The following is a 17,602-nucleotide window of genomic DNA, read 5'->3' as shown; positions in this document are numbered from 1 at the left end:
GCCTGCCCTCCGAGCCAAACCTGAAGACTTACTCTCTGGATTTCCAAGCAGCTCTGGATACTGAGCTGGAAACTCAAGCCAAGGTCAAACTCGTCTCTAAAAGTAAGACGCTGAGACAGCTTACGGACTCTGCAGAACCAAATCATCTCCGGACCCAACAGTTCCGCTCCCAAAGCCTCTTCTACGCACTTCAAGGTACAGACCTGAACTCAATCAAGATCAATCCCAACCAAGCCTTCGCTAACAGAACTGTCTCTCTCATAGACTCCGGTGAACCTGTCCCAGACCAGAACCAGTCAACTGTTCATTTACTTCATGCTTGTGCAAACAATAAACTTGTTAAACTTTCCCTCTGAGTCGTCAGTGTGCTGCATCTTGGGCCTCTCTGTTAACCCATCATGACAAAATTAGAATCATGGAAACATCAGGGGAAACCAAACACAAGGAGCCAGGGAGAGACAAGGTAGGAAGAAAACAGCATTGAGAAACCAGCAATGACAAGGAACCAACAATGAGTGACAGCAGAGGGAGAGTATATGTAGCTGACTGACACAAAGGCAGGTTAATTAGCGGATAAGGAGCAGGTGTGAGAGGAGACAACGAGGGAGCCAAGGGAAAATGAACACACACAAGAGGGCAACAGAAGACAACAAAGAAAAACCTGAGAACTAAAATATATCCAGAAAATACAACAAAATAGGAATTAAACCAATAAAACTAGAAAACATGGAGCAAAGTAAAGCATAATAGAACCAAGACCATGACAGTTACATGGTCACTTGAAATTCTTCTGTCAGTGAGCCACAGTGCAGATGTGGCTACAATATAGCTGACCACCATCAGTGTGTGAGGGAATGTAGAGCAAAGCGCTTTGCTCATGTTTCCTGGCTTGATAGGTGTTCTTTGGTGGAGCAGAGGTTACCGCGCACGGCCCATGTATGGAGGTCGACCGGGGTTTAAATCAGACCTGTGGTCCTTTTGCAGAAAACTAAGAAAAAATCTCCCGACTTAAAAAAGGGCTATATAAGTACAAACCATTTACCATTTTTACCATATATTTTAACATGCAATAATGATTATGTCAGACCTCTATTTCTCTCTCCAAATTTTAGTTTTCTATCATAAGTTATACATAAAAACAGATCTCTCAGTGCTACAAAGGAAAAGTTAGAACAGATAATATGGAAGCTCATTGGTGGAATTCCCTTATGACGGAAAGAAGGCCACAATTCACACAATTTTATCAGCCGGAGGGGGGACACATTTAATTACAAAACCGAATTCATACAGCTGTCTTAAACACTTCATACATTCAGCATTGCATCGTCACATTTCAGTTATCCCCCCCAAACTTCAGTCCATTCTAGGCGGCATTTATAGTTTCCACATCGCACTGTGTGGATGCACATGCATGACTGGACGCTCTTCCTGGAAATCTCTTAGCTTATGACCTGATTGCGTGCGAGTCAGCCAGTAAGAACCCTGCCAAGATTCGTACGTGACTTCCAGCATGTAGACACCCTGTCTACATGCTGCATTCTCTGTGTTGTGAGCATAAGGTCAGACACAGGACTACATAACGCAGTACAACTGCTTCTATATTTGGCAAGCCAGCCAGATATTTACATTCTACAATAAAAGCAAACAAAGTGTCAAATAAAAAAATGAATGGAACACATGCAATGGGACTACAATTAAACAAATTAAGAACCTGATAAACATTAGTGGAAAGCTTTTGTTAATGTTATCAATGGTTTTTAAAAGTTTCCACAGATTGGGGAGCTCTATGGTAGGCTGGGAGGGCATTCCACATCTGTGCAACAGGAGAATGAATGGAACCAGAATGTCCACCGAGAGCAACTTCTCCCAACCGTCCCAGAGCAGTTTGGTGATGAACAATGCCTTTTCCAGCATGATGGAGCACCTGGCCATAAAGCAAAGGTGATATCTAACTGGCTCAGGGAACAAAACAGAGAGATGTTGGGTCCATGGCCTGGAAACTACCCTGATCTTAATCCCATTGAAAACTTGTGGTCAATCATCAAGAGACGGGCGGACAATGAAAACCTAGGAATTCTGACAAAATGCAAGCATTGGTTGAGCAGAATGGACGCTATCAGTCAGGATTTGGTCCAGAAGTTAATTGAGAGCAGCCAGGGAGAAATGCAGAGGTCCTGAAGAAGAGGGGTCAACACTGCAAATATTGACTTGCTGCATTAACTCATTCTAACTGTCATTAAAAGCTTTGGTTACTCAGAATATGATGCAATTGTATTTCTGGATGTGATGACAGCATCTGACATGCACACATGAAAACCAGAGGGCAGTAGATCACGTGAAAATAGAATATTTGTGTCATTCTCAATAGTTTTGGCCATGACTGTACTTCTCAAAGGAAAAAAGACAGTTGTTGGATACAATCTTAGAAATGATAGGTGGGGGTAAAATTTTCTGCCCAGGTTGGTAAAAGAAGGAGAAATATTTTCCAAAAGGAGCGAGAATATTTACCTCAATCCATAACAGATCTGCTGTCAGTGGATCTACCTCCCAGACCACTCAGGTCTATTTTCAGCCTACTGTGTTCACCCAGAACTGGAACCAAACATGTAGAAGCAGCATCTATACTCCATGGATCTGGAACAAACTCCCAGCAGACTGGAAAAGAGCTGAAAGCCTGAGATCTTTGAAGTCGGAGTTAAAGACCCATTAGTTTGGAGCTGCCTTTGACTCATGGAGTTTACTGAGGGACCATTATAAGCAGTGTTGGGCACGTTACTTAGTAATTAGTTATAGTTACTAGTTACTTCTCCCAAAAGGTAACTGAGTTACTAACTGAGTTACTCCACAATAAAAGTAACTAGTTACTAGTAAAAGTAACTATTGCATTACTTTTGCGTTTCTCGCCCCCGTAACCCTCACCACCCGGCCCCCACCTTCTCGCTGTGTGTTTCAAAGCCAGCTGAATAGAGCGGACGACAAAGACAAGAACCTGCAGAGAGTTTAGCATTTATTGCAACTCAAAGCAAATGACATCGGGGGGGAACGCCATGGGAAGTTTTTTAACAGGGCGTTCAGATCTGGTGAGTGAATGAAATTAATAACTGGGGATGTCTAATTCTGAAATCCTGTGTATTTGGGTTGTTATAGATACTGCAACATCCATCCATCCATCCATCCATCCATCATCCATCCATCCATCCATCCACCCATCCATCCATCCATCCATCCATCACCCATCCATCGATCCATCCATCCATCCATCCATCATCCATCCATCCATCCATCCATCCACCCATCCATCCATCCATCCATCCATCCATCACCCATCCATCCATCCATCCATCCATCCATCCATCCATCCATCCATCCATCATCCATCCATCCATCCATCCATCCATCCATCATCCATCCATCCATCCATCCATCCATCCATCATCCATCCATCCATCCATCATCCATCCATCCATCCATCATCCATCCATCCATCCATCCATGCACCCATCCATCCATCCATCCATCCATCCATCACCCATCCATCCATCCATCCATCATCCATCCATCCATCCATCCATCCATCCATCCATCCATCCATCCATCCATCCATCCATCCATCCATCATCCATCCATCCATCCACCCATCCATCCATCCATCCATCCATCCATCACCCATCCATCCATCCATCATCCATCCATCCATCCATCCATCCATCCATCCATCCATCCATCCATCCAGATTTCTCCCTTTCATTTGATCGTTCACGCTCTCCATAGTTCTCCTGTGGCGCGAGCACAGGGCGACTGTTGCGCGCCTTTAGCTAGCATGTGCGTTTCCTGTCGCTTGCGCGGTGACTCGTGCCGCCTGCGCTGTGCGGAGATGCAGAGGAAACCGTATGTGATGGGGAAACGCGGCTCGATGTAACACCTGTATTTCCATCTGGAAAATGCTGTTTTGCTGCTGGAGTCCTCCTCACTCTCCATCTCTCTGTGTGTGCTGTACGTTAACACCCACCAGCAGAAACACCCACCTACCCAACTGACAGACGGAATCTCTCTATACATCAGCCATTCTCATCCTACCCTCTCTCATGACAAGGCGCGCACCTCTGGATGACCTAAAAAATAATCTTTAATATCTCTTAAACAAAAGTAGCACAAACAATATTTGTTTCTGCACAAATCTGCACTAACTTTGCACTAACCATGACGTGGGTGGGGTGTCAGCTTCACGCAGCTGCGCACGAGTCCTATCATGAAAAAAGGTTAATTGTGCGACCTGAGTAACGCGCAGTAATGGGGTGTCTGCAATGGTAACTGCGTTATAGTTACAGTCAAAGTAATTAGTTAGATTACTCGTTACTAAAACAAGGTAACAGCGTTAGTAACGCTGTTACCTTCAACGCCGTTAGTCCCATCACTGATTATAAGTTTGTAATCCAACTGCTTAATTTGCTTAACTACCTGCTTTTACGGTGCTTTTATCTTTATTTTATTTCATTCTGCTTTTATTTTTCCTTCTATGTTAATGTTTAATTTATTTAAAGCAATTTGAAATAGGGGTGGGTGATATACGAATATATTTGATGTGTCTTGAGTTTCCCCAGCGCACAATAGTTAAAATGACTCTATAGCAACCATCGAGTACAAATTCACATGACGATATTAAGCCATCTGCATCTATTTTACTGAGAGGTTTATTTCCCCAGAAACTTTGAATGCATCATAAACCCCACCTCGAAACAAGATGAATTTCTGTGTTGTGTGCCCGGCAAAGGAAATATGGCGACAGCAGGTGTTTCAGCTGAGCAGAATATGGCAGTGTTCAGTTCATGCCGAAAACATCGAACAAAAGGTGCTAAGACCAAAAACCATCGCTCCAAAAGGCAGCGGTACAGATGTATTTGAATACCTAAATAGTAATCGGCTGCAGAATGAGGAATGTTAGAGATGTCAGCATCTCCCCACTCACCAATTAAAACATTCAATCAGTTAGCTGTGAAGCCGATGGCGTTGGCCTCGACTTTGAAAAATCGATCCCATATGAGAGAAACAGGAAGAGATGGAGGGAAACCACAGACGCTGTTTATGATGCTGTTTCAATGTTGTTTAGATGCTCTAATAGCTGTGATGTAATGTGATCTTATTCAGAGGTTTTTCAGGTGTTTCTAAACTTGGTCATGTTCTCAATTTGACTAGTTTTTGTGCTTCTTTAAAATTCCTAGATCAATTAAAAATCAATGCTAATAGTTTGAAGATGCTCTGATAATGCTCTAATTTCTGGACAGTATTTCCACTTTTGTTTTTGTGATTTGAGATAAATTTCTTTTTTCATTCGGCATTTTTTCAATTATGTACAAAAGAGCCTTTTTCATTTTCCTTTTATTTTTTATTGTGTGGTTTTGCTTTGTTTCTGTTTGGTTGCCGGGATCTTGTTAAAGGTCTAATAGACAGAATATGGCAGGATTATATGTGAAAAGCTTTGAGCTGGTTAAAATAAAAAGTTAAAATTTGAAACCAAAAATTTGAATGAGTATATCACTGCAATTGTGTGCGATCTATTCTTTTTGAACATAATTCAAACATATGGTGATATATATTGCGTTTCACGATAAAGCCCAAATATATTGTGATATTAGAATTTTCACCATATTGCCCAGCCCTACTTTGAAATATCCTTGTACTGAATTGTGCTATAAAAATAAACTTGCCATGCCTTGCCTTGAGTTAATGTGGAGTGCCAATAAGAAAGGCTTCAGTTTTTCCGCTATAAAGCTGTAAAACATTGCTGATAATGTGACTTTATCTCCTCCGGACAGGCTGTGAGGGCTGGGGGTGGAGCTGCAGAGATTGGGCCTGTGCTGAGGTAGAGCTGAGTATAGGTGGAGCTTAGCATAGCAATGGTAAGAAATTCTATGTTTTGGGATATATTGCCATAATGGAGCCCAAATCAATTGGATGAACCATTATAAACCATCCCCCTTCCTTTATACCTAAAGAGAACAAAAGATGCTCTGAAAAGTTCTGGAGCTTCCGGTCAAAGGGGCGGCCAGCTCATACATGGACCAATCAGCTGATTGAGGGGGCTGATACTTGAACAGGAAATGCCCCTACATCACTCATGGTTTAAAACTCAGAGCGCCAGTTAAATCTTTCTCTTTTTCCTGGGTTACCACGCCTGTAAGGAGAGACCCCTTTCAAGTGAAATTCTAACAGAAAGCTAACTGGAAGTAGCTTTCGTTTTTCCTGCGTCAAAAGTCATGGATCGCAGTGTCCATCGTGCATAGCGCCGTCTGCTGGACTGATGAGATGGGGATCTCCAGAGCTGAGCGCTAAGTGGAGTTTTCCCCTTTTTTTTGTTAGGACCTTGAAAAGGACACCATGGCCTATCGGCAGGGGAACACCTCTACTTTGATAGTCTCCGTAATTAAATCTTCCTCGCCCATCACTCCCTCTGCTGTAGCATCAAACTGACTGAAACTTTCCAGAGAATGGATCTTTTGATGGAGACAACCCGCGTGTGGCTGAAACCGGACCGTGCTTCTCCTCAGTTTATTTACGTTGTTTTAATTGCTCTGTCATCATCATACCTGCTGCTATTCCAACGGACATTAGTAAATGTATTAACATCTGGCATATTTTGGACAACCTCAGAAGCCAGTTAAATGGACTCTTAGGGTTTTATTCTTTTTTATTATTATTTTTGTTTTCTTTAAACTAGTAATTTAATCTACCTCGTGTTTATTTTCTAGTAGTGTGTAGTGTTTGCATAGATGTTAGATTTCTGTAATCCTGAATTATTAGAACAAAGACATCATTATTTAACTTGTAGTTTTTTGTGATTCATAAACAAGTGATTTATCACTCAGGCCAGATCCACCCTTTTTTGGTAATAGTGTAAATAAACAGAGATAAGGTTCTTTATTGATTATTAATAGCTCTGCTGATAACCTAGCCTGGGTCACTAGATTGGTGTGGATACCTGGATTTTAACAGCCGGTCCAGGAACCATCCAGAGGTGAAAGGCATGAACCCTGATAAGTAAGTCAATTAAAGCTGCAATTATTCAACTAAGAACCCTAAACTGATTTCACCTCCGATTTTCAATAAGTTAAATAATTAACTATAAGTCCAGTTCTAGTTAATCATTTATTCATTATCTGCAGGATATTATTTTGCACAACATATGCTTGCTGACAATGTGACCCAGGGGGAGTATGTAGATAGTAAAAAGGTTCAGACCAAGGATCTACCCCTGAGGGACCCTACAGGTTACACGAGCTATAGATTTTTTCCACCCCCAGGGTCACATAATCATCTCTATCTGTCACTAAGAAATGGAACCATCTGAGGATGAAGAAGCCACGATCAGGTCATTAGTGACCCTGACCAGGACTTTCTCTGCTGCAAGCTATGCAAAAATCAGAAATTTAATTTGACTGTAGGTGATGCTGAAGGTGTGCTGCCATGTTTTTCCAGAAGCTTAGTGAGGAATGGGAAGTTAGAGATGGGATGGTAGTTTACCAGGATTTCAAGACTTAGTGAGGATTTATTTTTTCAGTATGGGTCATATAGGAGCAGTTTTTGGGTGCTAAGGGTACATGACAAGTTTCTAGACGGTTACTGATAATGGCGGTGATAAGATGACTTATGGCAGTTGAGTTTGTTTCTGTGAACTGTGAGACCAGAAGCAAGAAACCTGTTCTCCTCAACACATCCTGACCTTTCCTAACTAAATCCTTCATTCACTAGCATGCCCATGCATACCTACCACAGGAGTTTGGTTCCAGGTGTTCACAAATGCACACTAGTACTAACTACTAAGCTGCAGTACAGATATATAACACCCTGACTAATATTGTATAATCCCCATAATATGTTTCGATTTTCCACACACATATACTGACAGTATCTAATGGTGCGTTCATATTGAACACGGTGGTCGCGGTGATTTCCTCCAACTCAGCAGGTAGTTCACCAGGTGCTTCACCGCTCTGCATTTCAGATACAGAGTGTTTACATCCTGAACCACATCATAGAGGAGGAGGAACTTCAGCCGCATGAAGATGGCACCCCTCTGATGTAAAAAAAACTCAGCAAATAGATTGAACTGTCATCCCTTTTTTAGTGCAGGTTTGTGCATTTTAAATGGTCATTTTGAAAAATAATTAATGTTTTTTAAGGATGTACTGCTGTTGTTTCAGAGATATTAAAGATTATTTTTTTATCCCCCCATTAAGCTCTGAATTGATTCCAAAGATCCAGTCAACTTTTTCAGTGCTACTTAATTTCTGCAGGTAAAACTATTGTTTTGGGGTGATTTGGTTTTGGAGATAGAATAATTTCTAAATTTTGGCTAATGACTATCACCATTCCAGCAGACGTTATTGACGCACTCATTTCCTAATATTAAGTTATTGTATCACATGTCATTCCTGATTATAACAGTGTTGACCTTATTTAGTGGCTGGAATGATTTTTTAATATTTAGTTAATCACCAGCCTCCCAGACGCTCTGCTTTGGACCCACTGATCTCAGGGTGCATGGCAAGGTGACCAGGAATAAATTTGTTGTCACTTTATTTTAAAAAGAAAAAAAGTTAGTACACAGCATTGTTCGACATTGCTGACGACTAAATCAAAAAGCCTTTTTTTTTAAAGCCACCTAAAGACATCTACAGAGCATTCCTTATTTCTACCTTTATTAAGATTATTTCTCTGTATTCAATGTTAAGCAAAAAAGCTATTCCTCCAACCAGTCAGATTTGACACTGGGTTGTGATTTCATAGAAAAGTTCAGATTTCTCAACGTCAGTGATCGCCGCTCCTCTCCCTCCATGCGGTGCGGCTGTTTGACACCTCAGCTCTATCTAGTAGCACTGGGTGAGGGTGGAGAAGTGAACGCTTTCACCATAGGGCAGAGGTCTTCAACAGGGGGTCCATGAACCCTAGGGGGTCCGCAGAGGTACTGCATGGGGGTCGCGAAAGTTTAGATTGATTTGACCTTTTTTTATATTCCCCCTGCAATTTTTTCCACTAATTGAAATGTCTTTAAATCCATATTAACATGAATTGAACAGACTGTAGTAAACAGATTAATGGAGGCAGAAGATGTCTTTCACTCATCATCATCAATGCACACATTCAGCGACACACAGGAGCTCTTTCAAGCTGGGCACCGTTTCATTCACAACACCTGTCCCATCAACCAGGAATCAGAATCAGAAATACTTTAATAATCCCAGGGAGGGATTACTTTAGTTACATTACTCCATATGTAATAGAGGGACTATAGGAGCAGTTTGATATAACACATTTTTCATACAATTTATATATTTGGGGGTCCCCTCTCCATCTCATCATCAGTTTGGGGGTTCTTGGCCTGGAAAACGTTGAAGACCCCTGCCGTAGGGGATTCACGGCTGGACACTTCACCACCCTTCCCCGCATGGTTTGTATAGGAATTCTATGTGAATCCACTGCACTTGCCATGGACACTGGGCTGGTCTGAACACACCATAATGGATAGCCATTGCTCTTGAAGCTATTTAGATGTTTACTTAGTTTGTCTATTTTCTTCTTTGTGCTGTTGTTTTGTTCTCTCCCTCTGTCTGATGCAGGCGCAGAAGTAGACTTCTAGGAGCCACTGTACATCTTCTGAATTGTTTATTATTACTTCTTTGTTGTCATTTTGTTTTCTCACTTTTCATGTGTTCTTTCCTGTATCTATCTCTTTCAGTGTCCCCTTAGGCTGGGCATAGACTGTACAATATTTTCAAGTGTTGAACTCAGCTACAGCTCAAACTGTAGAATGAAACTGCATAGTTTAAAAGTTCACAGCTCACAGTGTTTGTTCTCACACTGCATGGCCCAACGCTCTGATGCGATCTACTTGTTCACTCTGCATGACCAGAAACCACGTCAGTCAGCACCAAGAGATGGTGCAGGTCGGAATCTGCAATCTGGAAGGAAGAAGAGGAAGATCTCCCTTGTTTGCACATTCAATTGCATAAGGTTCTGGTAAATAGGCTCGTAGCTCTGCTTCAACAGCAGGATTTGCTCACAAACCCCTCTAGAATGCTTGATTTTCCTTGCGATTCCTGATTGGGAGATGGTCATAAGGGGCTGATCAGCCCTCGTTACTCCGTGTATACACAACGCAAGATGCTCCATTTTTGCACGACTGGAGAATAGGCCTGGAAAGGGCAAAAAAAATCATACAGTGTATGCTCATCATTAATTCTTATCCTATCTCCCTTTTCCCACTTCCCTTTCGTTCTCTGTGTTTGTTGTACAAAATTTTATTTCCTAAATAATTTTAAATAGAGTTTCAGAAATAAATACAAAGCAGAACCTCATGGCAACAACCATAATGGTCAGTTTGTGAAAGCAAATCTGTTGGGCTACCATGTAGCTCTGGGAATCCCAAAGCATTTAGCTGTCCTCTTTGCACATTTGAAAATCTGAAAATCAAGGTGTTTATAAGTGGACCAACAAGTTTTTCATTATTTGTGGCATTTAATAATTACTATTTAACTATTTCTATATTTTCATAAACATTAATAATACTCACACTTGCTCCTGAAGTCTTTTCTTGTAAAACTTTTCCATCTGTTTTAATCTGTGTCAAAGAAAAAGAATAGAGAAATGCTTCTGAAGTACTAACTGTTACCATTCTTAAAGGTGTCGTGGAGGATTTTCGCGAATTTGTTATCTGTGCACCATCTCCACTTGTGAACATGCACAACCCTGTATCCGCTCCCAAGAGGGAAGGCCTAATAAATAAGTCCGAGAACATGCACAAGCCCATTACTAACGGTAATGTGAAACCGAGGCATCAGTGGAAGGCCCGAAGAAAAAGTGTCCCTTATTAGACACTTTTCCCTTGTCTATTTTCAAAGAATTGCAATGACTAAGGTGGGCTTCAATGACGGTCTGACACCGTAGCTCACCACACATATACGCCTGAAAGTTCACAGAAAAAGATAGCTAACGGGGGATGAGCATGTTGGATGGCCTGATGTAAAAATATCAGCAGAATGATTGACAGTTAGGAGGACCAATGATGGAGATGATCCACAAGAAAATAGAAAATCTTCCACTACACCTTTAATTTTATGTATAAAAGCACAATACATAATCAGGCAGACAAGATATCTATAACGTATTTTACAGCATTAAAACATTTAGAAAACCAATAACATTACAATAGAAAGCTTCTGAGGCTAATTCATATAAAAGGAAAATAAATACCTCATAGAAATTGTACTGAAGTAATAGTGACAGTAAGTATACGTATGGTGCAGTAAAGCTATGCATAGATGTGCTTTTAGGTCAGAAAGTTACCAAAGTAAAAGTACACAGATAATATCCACTTGTAATTAAGACCAATATTTAAATCATTGTTTTTCTGAAAACTAACCTTTGTTCGTGTTCACGGTTATGTTGTTCACATCGCTGGGAGCTGGATCCACCACCAGATTCTTTCGTAGGTGTTTTACTGAATATAAAACAAGTTTTAAATCAGATTGATAGAACTAAATATCAAGTAGTAAAAGCTTACATTTAGATTTTTTTTGTCAATCCATAGATTCATGTCCTGCATTGTTGTACTGATATGCTTAAATATCTTAATCTTATCGTCGCTGTCACAACTATCTAATTTTGTTTTCAGCCTCATGTTGTTCAACCCTTCTAGCAGTGACTTGCATGTCAAACATTTTGCCCCCTTAGTTTGTGAAACTTGTCTGATTGGTCAAAGTTTCATGGGTGCGATTTTAAATGTACAAAAGAGCACCAAGTACTCAACTTGTAGAAGCCAGTTTTCCAGCCAGAAAGCATGTTTTAATCATTTTCTATCAATTAAAAATGGTACTCATTGAGAACTTGTATTAAAATTATACACACAGACAAAATAGTTGATACACCTTGGTCAATGAAGGAAAACCCCACAATGGTCACAGAAATAACTTTAATCTGATAAAGGTAATGATGAATAACAAATGAACAAAGGAAAGTCAGACATTGTTTTCAGCCAGGCTTCAACAAAATTATTAAAAACATAAACTAACGAAATCATCCAATGTTTTCCTTTCAGCCATTCTTGGCTGTTTCTAGCTCTGTGTTTTAACCTATTATCCTTTTGAAGACCCATGACCAGTGACTGAGACCAAGCTTTCTGACACTGCAGCACATTTCTCTTTTGTGATAGTCTGGAGATTTTATTGGATTCTTAGTAGTTTCAAGACAGTCTGTTCTACAAACATAGAACTGATGGTCCTTGACAAAACCGCTCATTCTTTGTCTCATTTGTCCATAGATTATCCCAGATGCTTTGTAGCGTATCAACATTTACTTTGGCAATTGTGCCCTCTTAGGTTGTTCAGTTGTTAACAATGATTTAGCAATAAATTATCAAAATTTTTTTAACTGCTTATAGGGTCGCTTGAGATTTGCTGCGTTCTTCCCTGCCATTTTGAAGCCGAAGATTCTTTAGTAGCGTCCTTCCTCCGGTTTTGTCCTTAGCTTGTCAATGAAATGGCTCCATTCATGCAGCCGTTTTTATCACCCAGCTCCTCCAACAAACCATACACCAGCATCCGAGCCCCATGCAATGACTGTTTGTCATGATTGGTTCAGAGATGCAGAACACCACGGGAAACAGGGAAAAGGTTTAAATGAGTTTATTGACAATGGCATATGTAAAGAGTCAGGTTCTGGTTGACGTCTGGGTAACTGGTTCACAGGATACTGTAAGGGAGACAGTTCAGTTAGCCACGTATCAGATGAATGTGGAATTGTTTTCTTCTGAGGTCTACCTTGAAGAATCCGGGTTTGGCTTTGAGAGAGGCACTGTTGGGTCCAGAGACTGTTTGATTCAGCAGAGTTCAGTTTCAGCTTCAGCGTCTTGCATTTAACGTTTGGACAGACCTTGGTTTTCCAGCTCTTAGTCCAGAGCAGCATGGGAATCCAGAGAAGGGTCTTCAGGTTTGGCTCAGAGGGCAGGCTCAACAGGTTAAGCTCATCCAGAGCTTACAGGACAAAAACAGGTTTCCAAACTGGATAAACACTGCGGCGTTGATGCGAGGTCTGAGGGCTGCTTATATGGTGGAGGATCCTCCTGATGATGAGATGGGCTTCAGGTGTGTCGAAGGCTCAGCTCAGGAGGATCCACAGCGAACTCTGCTGGAGACAGGTGGTACAGCTCCAGATCCCAACACTGTTGAGCTAACCACGGTTAACTAGTGACCAGTATAAAGCCCTCTGCTACTACTGACTGAGCGCCGCTCAGTCAGTAGTAGCAGACAAGCAGGGCAACAACCCGTAATCTTCTATGAAGCTCAAGAAACAGTTATATTAACAATTACAAATTAGTTATAAACATTACATTTCTTAATGTCCATTCATCCATGGCTTGTAAATTTCATCTGGTCTTAGTCTTGTTAATGAGAATAATTTTTTATTTTTGTCAAATTTTTATTTTCTGGAAACAATTTTTGTGCATCACCGTCTCTTCATTGTCACAGGAAAAAGGGGAGTTGACAGAATATTTTTCGTCATCATCCTGATTGACGAAATTAACACTGGTATGAGCTTTTGCAAACAAAATGCCCTGCCAGTGGTACACTACCACCCAGAACAAACAAGGGGAAAGGAGCACAGCTTTCATCCACGACTCTTGTCCAGTGGAGGGAGGAAGATCAAAGGGCCTTGGACCAGCTCATCCATGTCCTGTCAAACCCACCAGTTCTTGCCTATCCTGGCTTTCAATCCCCTTTTGTCTTACACACAGATGCACCAGAAAAAGGACTCGGTGCTGTGCTGTACCAACGGTAGGGAGGGAGTCTCAGAGTAATTGCCTATGGGTCCAGAACACTCGCTGTCAAGGTTGCCAGTGGACATCAACAACTATGTCGACTCCTGCACAGAAGAGCTGTTAAGAGACATTCTGGCAATGTGGGAGGGCAGCGGGGCGGCAAAGCAACAAGACGTTGCTTATGTGGATATTCTGAACCTCTCACAAAGCCCAGCATCTCAATCACCAGGATTGCTCCCTGCCATAAGCCATGCCGAACTTATGAAATCTCAGCAAGATGATCCTGTCATCATTCAAGTCATCAGACTGAAAGAGAACCCCAACAAACTGACCAGTGGCATGAGAAGAGGAGTATGTGGCCTGGTGAGGAAACTACTGCATGAGTGGGGGAGACTAAAGCTGAAGGATGGTCTGCTGTACAAGGAAACCAGTCAAAGTAGTCAACTTGTCCTGCCCTCCCAGTACTGAACTTTGGTCCTTAAACACCTAACACCTCCTTTCCATACCCATGTGACATGGGTCATATGGGTATGCAAAGAGTCCTGGACCTCGTTAGAGACCGGATTTAATGGCACTATGTGAAACAGGATGTTGAAGCTTATGTGACAAGGAAGTGTCCCTGTTTCAAGCAGAACAAACCGTTCTCCCACATCAGAGCGCCAATGGTAAGCAATACCACCAGCTCACCCCTAGAACTTGTGTCTATTGATTTCCTGCATTTAGAACCTAGCAAGGGAGGCTTTGAGTATATCATGGTTGTTGCAGACCACTTTACCAGAGTTGCCCAAGCTTATGCCACCAGAAATCTGTGCTGTTATGTATGTTGATGAAGATTCTCAGTCATCCAGGTTATAGTCATTCCGTAAAAGTTTTAAAACAATCCACAGGACTTGGTTTTCAAAGAAGACATTTCGCTTCCCCTCCAGGAAGCTTTCTCAATTCAAATGTTTCAAACATCCTCAAACATTTGAAATGAGAAAGCTTCCTGGAGGGGAAGCGAAACGTCTCTAAACCTTGGAAACCAAGTCCTGTGGATTGTTTTTAAACTTTTACGGAGTGCTGTTATGTAAAACTCCTGTTGTTAATGATTATATTGTTTGAGAAAATGAAATTCTTCATCATGAACAATGAAGAATACTGTTCTCCTTGATTCTCCTCATCATTCGTGTCTTTGACACTGTTGCATGTAGTTCAGTTATTTTGCTATTGTTTTTCTCAACTTTACCATACACAAATGGTTTAATCTTATTAACGAAATTAAAAAGAGCTTAAGGTCACTAATAGCTTATTCATTAAGTTAAAGGAGAAGTTCACTTTTTAACACTTTAAGCCCATTTTCTGTAGTGTCCAGGATGAAATCGAATGATCGACACCAAAATTTTGACAATTGGTCCTGTCTCTGCTTTTTGGCTCATGCAGAATCCCCCCCTGGCTGCTTCAGAATGGCTTCCATTGTGCATGTCCGATAATGTCCTTAAAACAACCTTAAACGTTCTTTTTTTAAAATATGCTACTCACCGGGTCGTCAGCGCTGTTCAATGACGTTCCAAAAAAAGTTTTGTAAAGAAAAAACGTTCCTTCTGTTGGAATAGTCAATATTCCCCTGCTACCGGAAACGGAAATGGGGCCTGTTTACACAGTTGTAGTCTTTTCGCTTCACTCTGTGTACTCCGACGTCGAGGTGCTAACGTCTCTGTTAAACACTTTAAAAAACTCTGAAAATGGAATACGAAAGGTGGATTCTTGATTCTCGACGTCGGAGTACACAGAGTGAAGCGAAAAGACTACAACTGTGTAAACAGGCCCCATTTCCGTTTCCGGTGGCAGCGGAATATTGACTATTCCAACAGAACTCAATGGGATTTACAAAATGCTAAATAAAACACTACAGGAACGTTTTTTCTTTACGAAACTTTTTTTGGAACGTCATTGAACAGCGCTGACGACCCGGTGAGTAGCATATTTTAAAAAAAGAACGTTTAAGGTTGTCTTAAGGACATTATCTGACATGCTCTATGCAAGCCATTCTAAAGCAGCCAGGGGTGGATTCTGCATGAGCCAAAAAGCAGAGACAGGACCAATTGTCAAAATTTTGGTGTCGATCATTCGATTTCATCCTGGACACTACAGAAAATGGGCTTAAATTGTTAAAAAGTGAACTTCTCCTTTAAGTCATTTCCATCAAAATAGCATCATGAATGTCTTACTGCTCGCTTTGCTGTGTCTTGGACTTGTTCTCCATGTCAGGTATACTGATGAGAAAATATGAAATTATTATGGACCACAAATTGTTTCTTAATGACAGTTTTTGAAATGTTAATTTCTCTGCATGAACAAAATCTTTTAGCAAACAGTAATGTGCTCTACCTGCTTCCAGCTTCTGGAGCGTCACTTTTTCTCTCGTAAAGATTTCTGTGGATTAAAAAAGGGTTTGTAAAAAATGGAGCTTCATTTTAAAGAATCAATATGTCCTCAAGTATCAAAAGAGTAATTAACTCCAAGGAAGTTTATTTTTTTCTCAAACTGAAAAGTTAACCAATGAGTGTTTGCGTTATATTACTCACTTATATATAGATATATGTGTGAATATACGTATATATGGAATGCAGATTTGTTTTTGTATGGAAGCCGAGAGCGGTTGTACTCGACTTTTTATTTGTCCTTTGCCTTCTCGAGATAATGACATAACTATCTCGTTACCACAGTTAAACCATCAATTGTTTTCTTGAGATAACAGTTATCACTAGAAACAGTTATTGATTTCTTGAGATAACGAGATGATTAACCTGTACGCGTAATGAATGAGGCTGGTCAACAGCTTCATGTTTTCTGTGATGGATTGGAGAGAGGATATGGGTCGGTAACCTATGTGGGTACCATAACTCATGATGGGGATGTCCACGTGGCTTTCATCCTAGCCAGGTCCCGTGTAGCACCAAAGAAATGCCTCTCAATGCCTCATCTGGCCTGTACTTTTGTCTGGCCACGAAATTGACATCCAGACCAGCCCACTGGTTCCCGGCCCAAGAACATTAATAGAGGTAGATGAAAGACACCAGTTTAGCTGTTAAGCCTACAGTTAGGTTTACTTCTACAAGAATTAGAAAGAAGGTAGTTTCTCTATTGAAAATGAGCCAGAACCACGGGTGGAAATGCAGCGTTCCAGGCTGACCGGAGAAAGGGGAACAGTTTCACAGTCTTCCCAAGGATCCGAAGACTCGACAGACGTGGAGCAACCTGGTGACTTTACTTCCCCCCGCCTGCACCGAAAGGCACGTGGGGGTAGCTTGGCGCCGCTTTTGTCCAGGCTAGGGTCATACCATAATGGAATAAAACCTGTCGTTTCATTCTAGGGCTTTTAACCAGGCTGCATTAGGGCTCATAGAACAGCTAATATGCCATTTTCAGCCCAACCAATGTTACACACCCAATTAGAGACCTTAAGAACCAGCAGCAAAAATCCTATAGAATAATTCTATCACTCCTTTAAGTCTTTTCCATCAAATAGCATAATAAATGTCTTACTTCTCGCTTTGCTGTGTCTTGGACTTGTTCTCCATGTCAGGTATACTGATGAGAAAATATGAAATTATTATGGACCACAAATTGTTTCTTAATGACAGTTTTTGAAATGTTAATTTCTCTGCATGAACAAAATCTTTTAGCAAACAGTAATGTGCTCTACCTGCTTCCAGCTTCTGGAGCGTCACTTTTTCTCTCGTAAAGATTTCTGTGGATTAAAAAAGGGTTTGTAAAAAATGGAGCTTCATTTTAAAGAATCAATATGTCCTC

At 41.0% G+C, this 17,602-nt stretch overlaps 1 protein-coding gene across 2 annotated transcripts in view; it reads right to left on the bottom strand.

The window, feature by feature from the left end:
* The window catches only part of LOC119778722, a 31,860-nt gene extending 14,470 nt beyond the window's left edge, over window positions 1–17,390 (bottom strand). The window contains exons 1-5 of one of the 2 annotated variants that reach the window (XM_038278070.1): window positions 17,336–17,390; window positions 16,178–16,222; window positions 16,018–16,062; window positions 11,417–11,494; window positions 10,568–10,615 (exon numbers count right to left, since the gene is read on the bottom strand). In XM_038278070.1, coding sequence (XP_038133998.1) covers window positions 10,568–10,615; window positions 11,417–11,494; window positions 16,018–16,062; window positions 16,178–16,222; window positions 17,336–17,370 — 251 coding nt within the window. In that variant the 5' untranslated portion in view covers window positions 17,371–17,390. The remainder of the gene's footprint in view (window positions 1–10,567; window positions 10,616–11,416; window positions 11,495–16,017; window positions 16,063–16,177; window positions 16,223–17,335) is intronic. The other variant, XM_038278072.1, reaches the window with a different exon arrangement.
* Between the last annotated feature and the right edge of the window lie 212 nt (window positions 17,391–17,602).

This window comes from Cyprinodon tularosa, unplaced genomic scaffold, assembly GCF_016077235.1.
Source record: "Cyprinodon tularosa strain WSP-4 unplaced genomic scaffold, ASM1607723v1 ctg1374, whole genome shotgun sequence".
NCBI classification, from domain to species: Eukaryota; Metazoa; Chordata; class Actinopteri; order Cyprinodontiformes; family Cyprinodontidae; genus Cyprinodon; species Cyprinodon tularosa.
The sequence above is the reverse complement of the archived record's forward strand: the minus strand, read 5'-3'. Positions and strand labels throughout refer to the sequence as shown.